The sequence below is a fragment of the Nicotiana tomentosiformis genome, chromosome 2 (assembly GCF_000390325.3).
Source record: "Nicotiana tomentosiformis chromosome 2, ASM39032v3, whole genome shotgun sequence".
NCBI lineage: Eukaryota > Viridiplantae > Streptophyta > Magnoliopsida > Solanales > Solanaceae > Nicotiana > Nicotiana tomentosiformis.
This window is the reverse complement of record NC_090813.1, coordinates 87,411,405-87,418,124: the sequence shown is the minus strand read 5'-3', so window position 1 is coordinate 87,418,124 and position 6,720 is coordinate 87,411,405. Positions and strand designations below refer to the sequence as shown.

The window sequence follows — 6,720 nt, the reverse complement described above, 5'->3', positions numbered from 1 at the left end:
CCCGATTTGGGCTTTGAAAGTAGAGATGGCAATGACATGTATGCTTTTAGTTCTCGCAGAGCTTGGACGCACTCGGAAGTCCATTCGAGGCCGTTGTCTTTCTTAAGTAAGCCAAAGAATTTTTGGCATCTATCCGATGACCGCGAGATGAACCTTGATAGTGCGGTGATGTGACCAGTCAACCTTTGGACCTGTTTTTTGGTTGTCAAGAGTTCTGGTATCCCCTCAATGGCTTTGATTTGGTCTTGGTTGACCTCGATCCCTCGTTGTGATACTAGAAAACCCTAGGAACTTTCCCGAGGCTACATCAAACGCGCATTTCTCTAGGTCTAGCCTCATTCCATACCGTCTGAGTATGTCGAAAGTTTCTTTCAGATGATCGATACGGTCTTCTCCCCTTTTTGACTTGACCAGCATGTCGTCTATATATACTTCCATTGTTTTACCGAGCTGATCTTTGAACACCTTGTTACCAACCTTTGATAAGTAGCCACTACGTTCTTTAGTCCAAAAGGCATGACCCTGTAGCAATACATTCCTTGGTGGGTGATGAAAGTAGTTTTTTCATGATCTTTCTATTCTATGAGGATTTGATTATAGCCTGAGTAGGCGTCCATGAAACTTAGTAGTTCATGCCCGGCTGTTGCATCAATTATTTCATCGATATGAGGCAACGGGAACGAGTTCTTCGGACATGCTTTGTTCAAGTCTGTAAAATCCATGCACATCTGCCATTTCCCATTCTTCTTTTTAACCATTACTATGTTGGCGACCCACTTCGGGTACTTCGATTCTCTGACGGAACCATTTTCTAATAGTTTTTCCACCTCCCCGCGCACTACATCATTAATTGAGGGGTTGAATTTACGCATGATCTGTCTCACTAGGGGGAGTGGAATGGGTCGGCGTTTAATTTGTGCGTGGCGATTTCCTTCGGTATGCCTGGCATATCTGCATGGCTAAAAGCAAGTAAGCCTGCGTTAGGTTCTAAGAAATGACTGAATTTACTTGACTCCTGAAGTTTGTAACCGATATAGGCCTTCTTGCTATGGTCGTTTGGGTCTAATTGAACGGGGTCTAGGTCCTCTATGGTCGATCTTGCAGCTTCAACCGTGTCGGGGTCTTTGATGTCATCCCCGGTCATATCATGCTCCAATCTCGACCCTACCGATTGCTACACCTCTTTTTCTTTGTCCTTTCTTTGTTGGGTGGCCGTGCTGTCTAAGGTAATTCGGTAGCATTCCCAGGATGCACGTTGTTCCCCTCATATACTGAATATTCCCCACAGAGTTGGGAATTTGAAGACTTGGTACAAGCTGGAGGAGACGACTTTCATTGGGTGTATCCACGGTCGTCCTACTATGGTGTTGTACGCGGTATCCTGGTCCATGATGTGGAATATTATTTCCAGAGTTACGCCACCGGCTAGAACAGAGAGTGTAATTTCCCTGATCTCCGTTCAACTGCATTGTGAAAATCTATTAGAGTGATGTTGCACGGTACTATCTTATCCTCGAGTTTTATTTGGGTAAGTACTCGGGGATGGATAATGCACGCGCCACTCCTGTCATCTATCATAATGCGTTTAACATCAGTATCTAAAATTTGCATAGTAATAATGAGTGCGTCATTATGAGGAAAAGCCAAACCGTCGGCGTCTGATTTGTCGAAGATGATACTTTCTTCGGGTTCGTCGTACCATTTGCGGGTGATAGACCACTTGAGTTTGTGGGTAGTGGTAAACTTCACGTTATTGATAGAGGCGTCGTCGTCGCCGCCGATGATCATGTTGATGGTACGCGCTGGTGAGGGTGGCTTAGGCGGCCCTTGATGTTCGCGTCCTCTGGCAAAATTGGTTCTTCCCCTATTGCTTAGTAGCTCTTTAAGGTGTCCTTGTCGTAACATGTTAACAACTTCTTGCCTTAGGGCGATGCAATCTTCAGTTTTGTGCCCTCGTTCCTGGTGGAACTCATAGAGGGCGTCAGATTTTATGGTATTAGGGTCAGATCTCATCTTTGGCGGCCACTTCACTTTTGGCCCGAGCTTCCCCAGGGCGTAGACTATATCTGTTGGTGACACACAAAATTGTGAGCAGATAATAGGGGGCATACCTTTATCATTCCGATGAGTTCCCGCCCTTGGTCCGGATGGACCTTCTTCGTAGCGGGGGGAGGGCGCGGCGACTGTCCTGATATATGGTTGATGCCGTCCTAATATATGCTTTCATTGATGGCGTTCATGAGGTTGGTTGAGAGGTCACTTGTTATTCCCGTCCTTTCTTCTCGGTTACCTTCCATGTAGGGTTTTGTATATACTAAGAAAGGAGATCTTGGGTTTTGTACGTTAGTGACTCGTGTTAGTTGTGGATCTAGCGGAAACTAAACATTTAACTAAGAAATCCCCATAGACGACGTAAAATTGTTTGACTAAAAATATAAATCTTGGTTCAAATAATTAAATTTATATAAACAAAGGTTAATCCTAGTTAATAATAATATCCTTAGATCTTAATATTAAAAAAAAAAGAAGCAATTGATAGGTGTTCAAGCGGATAGTAAAGGAACCACGTGATAAATGCCCTGAAAAATCAAGAACAGTGGTGTAACATATAATATTCGATGTGCAATAATAAATGCCATTTAAGTAGATAAGGGGAATGATTCAATCAATAAAAAGTGGAATAAATGAACCTTCCGCTTGACAATGATTGAAAGACAAATCCTTGAATAATCGAGAATTTCTCGGATCTAATGGTAAAGTGTAGATAAGAATTTCAGTGAAAAGTAGATCTTTGTATCGAGTGAAGACCGAATCCTTTTGTCAAAGTGCTTTTCTCACAAATGAATGTCCCCCTATCATTGTTTCTTATTCTATTTATATGTGACATACTTCCAAGAAACCTCTAAAAGTACAAGTGCAGAGAATACCAAAAGGAATATTTTCTTTGATATCCTATCTTGAAAACTAGCCGTTACAGTTCTATTGAACGTACTCGACCTCGACTTCGACATCAATCCTTGATTCCTTGTTGACATCTTGACTACGACTTTCATCAACTCTTCGATCGCGGGCCTTACGGCTTCTCGGACCATCTTAATAAGTGACAGTTTGAGGATTCTTCGTGTGATGCTACATCGCCCTGAATATTCTAAGGGCGGATTTTGACCCATGCACTATACATAAAAATTAAATCCATTATAATATTGTCTAGTATTTTTCTTTTTCTTTTTTGTATGTGATGGGACAAAAAAATGTATTATACAAACGTGTCCTCAATTACCCATCTACTGGCGACAACTAATCAGCCACCACTCATTATGCCAAATTGATTTAGAACACTAGTGGCACATATGAGCCACCTAAACTCACCGACAAGATTCCACTCCTTATTCTAGTACCAACGCCATTGCATATTGTACCACCACATTTCTCCTTCCTCCCATTCTCCGTCTAGTTTTTTTTCCCTCTAATGTCTCTGCCTAGGTTTCACATATCAGCAGAAGCTTCGTGACAGAGAGCTAAAAGTCATTTGTAACATATGAGTAGTTTTAGGATGTAAGAATTTTTTACTATTTTAAACTTTTAGATCAGTACATTTAATTATTTAACGAAGGTTATGAATAACTAATTTTACGAATATCAGAATAAATTTGAGTCTTTTCCTTAAAAGAATGTCCTCTATAGTCTAGAGACAGTGAATTATACACATATATACGTGTGCTATAATTAAATTGTACTTATTGATTTTTAAATCATGGATCTGCAGTGATTAAGATCCAAAACATGGCTGTTAAGTGTTAACTAAGGTGGAATTAGTACTTAATACCAAGAAAAATTAAGCTTATAATATAGGACTAGCGCGTTTGCAGAGTCAACATACATGTGCCAACTGGTCCCCCTTTAATTACATCCACTACGTATTTTAAACATCTTATACTTTTCTGCTCCTTTCTCCCATCTATACTTTCCTTTTCAACCCTCCATTGAAGAAAGCTCCCACAAATGGAGCTTCCCTTTGGGAAATACTCCACTTCAACTCAAAGAACCCCAAGAATATTCATACTTTTAGTTTTAGCAGTTATAGTTCTGGGTCTTATCCCTCTTTACCACCCATTGAATTGGTACCCAGCAGATTTAGTAACCCAATATCCATCTGAAATATCACCCACATACCATGCTGAGGAGCAGAAAATAAAGATTAAAGAGCCAGAAACATGCGATACTTTCAGTGGAGAATGGGTTTGGAATCCGGATGCTCCATATTATACGAATATGACTTGTTTTGCGATCCATGAGCACCAAAATTGTATGAAGTATGGAAGACCGGATTCTGATTACTTGAAGTGGAGGTGGAAGCCTAATGGATGTGAGCTCCCCATTTTCAACCCTTTTCAGTTTTTAGATATGGTTAGAAACAAGTCTTTGGCACTTGTTGGTGATTCAGTTGGAAGAAATCAAATGCAGTCCTTGATTTGCCTCTTGGGCCGGGTACCATTTTCTTCTCTGCAATTCATCTTAATTTTGGTTAAAGTTTTTCTTAATTTTACTTCCATTTGCATAGATAGTGCTTGCCGATCTGCGATGAATTACTGCTTCTAGCTTGGATGAGTAACTAGGATGTACTTAGCTTGTTGTTGAGTTCATAATTTAGGATTAATTGAGGATTTGTCTATCTAAGGCTAGAAATTTTCAAGATTTAGGTGTAAATTTCGCGGAAGACGCCATTGATGGGTCAACGCGCGTATTATTTTCCAGAATGAAGTTGTAAAAGGTAGTAAAATGGAGTATAGGATTAATGGGGAAAATGATTATTAAAAGTAAAATGGAGGACTGGAAATGTAAAGTTTTGTACTCATTGATAAATTTTGGAAGGGAAAGGAGCATAGGGGGGCTATGGAGTATGGAGTAATCACAATCTCGTGAGTATAAAATGTGATAGATAGGGCACGTTACGACGTCGGTTAATCACATCTAAATGTTCAAAGTGGATGCCAATCTAGTCATAATCCATATCATCAAATTAGAATATATTAACCATTTAACTAGTACAAATTATTGAAACTATGCTTTTGAATTTTTCTACCCTTTTTTTTGTGTGGTAAAAACGAAATTTTTAAGAATATAGTCATTCTCTTTTTGAAAGTTGGTTCCTCTAGTCTAATAAAGTTTCTTTCTCATTCTTTAATTCATTCTCCATCGAAAGATAAAAAAGGTTACAAGAAAAGAAGAGCAGAGACTGAGAAGAACATTGAGTGACAGCGTGAAATTTGACATATTGAATTTTAATCCTCCGAAGGTCGCTTTTGTCCCCAATATTATAGTACGACTATTTAGCTAGATCCAAAGAGCTTTTCCCATTAAAGTATATCTTAAGAAAATGTATGGTGACAAATTATTAGAGAATCCAAGCCGGGTAAAGCGGGATCATAACTTGCTTCTTAGAAATGTCAAGACATAAAAAGATAATTGTGCCCTTCTAGAGATTTGTTTGACTATATCATTAACAACTATGACCATGCCTCTTATATTTTATTACTACTCCTTATAGCAAACCCGAGAATATTTTAGGAACAACTTGATTCTTGTTAAACACCTCACATGCTACTGTAAGTACCATAATTAGTGTTAAACTAATCTAAAAACAAATCAAAGTGAGAATGATCAACGAAGTAATACAAATTTTGATCTTCTTTTCTTTCTTTTAGGTGGAATATCCTGAGGATATATCTGATAATCCAGATCAAGCTTTCAAAAAGTTAAGATACAAAACTTACAACTTTACATTATCAACATATTGGTCACCATTTTTGGTGTCAACTAAAGAAGCAGATGCAGATGGTCCAAGCCATACTGGAGTCTTCAACCTTTACCTTGATGAAGCAGACGAAAAATGGACCAACGAAATTGAAGGATACGACTATGTCATCTTAAACGCTGGCCACTGGTTTGCCCGGATTAGCGTCTACTACGAGAACAAACAACGAGTTGGCTGCAGGTACTGTGGACTGCCAAATGTCACTGCACTCCCACTTAACTATGCGTACCAAAGGGCATTCCGAACTGCTCTTAAAGCCATCAACGACTTAGAAAATTTTAAGGGTGTGGCGATTCTTAGGACTTTTGCACCTTCTCATTTTGAAGGTGGGGACTGGAATAGTGGAGGGGATTGTGTAAGGACAAGGCCGTTCAGAAGTAATGAGACCGCATTGGAAGGTCAAAGCTTGGAGCAATACCAGATCCAAGTTGAAGAGTTTAAGGCTGCAGAGAAAGAAGGGAAGACGAAGGGGAAGAGATTCAGATTGATGGACACAACACAAGCAATGTTAATGAGACCAGATGGTCATCCAAGTAAATATGGGCATTGGCCAAATGCGAATGTGGTATTGTACAATGACTGTGTTCATTGGTGCTTGCCTGGTCCTATTGATTCTTGGGCTGATTTCTTGTTTCATATGTTCAAGATGGAGGGCACCAGATCCCTAGAGGAAAAGCTTCAATGAGGAGCTAAACAATACAATGTACTCTGATTTTTTATTTGTTCAATTTATTCTAGGATTGTTGTTGTGATTTAAAGAGGAACTCTGTTTCTTGGATAGTTATGGTTGATGTGAAGATGTAACCATAGCACTGCTAGAAAAGTGAAAAAAAGAAAAGCCTTGTTGCATTTTATAGAGCTAATGATATTTCTCCCCATTGACCAAAGAGTATATATGGTTGCTT

At 39.4% G+C, this 6,720-nt stretch overlaps 1 protein-coding gene across 1 annotated transcript; it reads left to right on the top strand.

Annotated features, from left to right (window-relative positions):
* The first annotated feature begins 3,891 nt into the window (after positions 1–3,891).
* On the top strand, positions 3,892–6,702 carry LOC104114495 (protein trichome birefringence-like 19). The gene is made up of 2 exons (XM_009624952.4): positions 3,892–4,488; positions 5,706–6,702. Exons 1-2 carry the CDS (start codon positions 4,003–4,005, stop codon positions 6,498–6,500), a joined length of 1,281 nt encoding a protein of 426 aa, XP_009623247.1. The 5' UTR covers positions 3,892–4,002; the 3' UTR covers positions 6,501–6,702.
* Positions 6,703–6,720: the final 18 nt, after the last annotated feature.

Bases quoted from the DNA above. Each gene is read 5' to 3' on its own strand.
- LOC104114495 (XM_009624952.4), top strand. From the start codon at position 4,003: ATGGAGCTTCCCTTTGGGAAATACTCCACTTCAACTCAAAGAACCCCA. The intron at 4,489-5,705 runs GTACCATTTTCT...TCTTTCTTTTAG, and splicing joins TGATTTGCCTCTTGGGCCGG to GTGGAATATCCTGAGGATAT.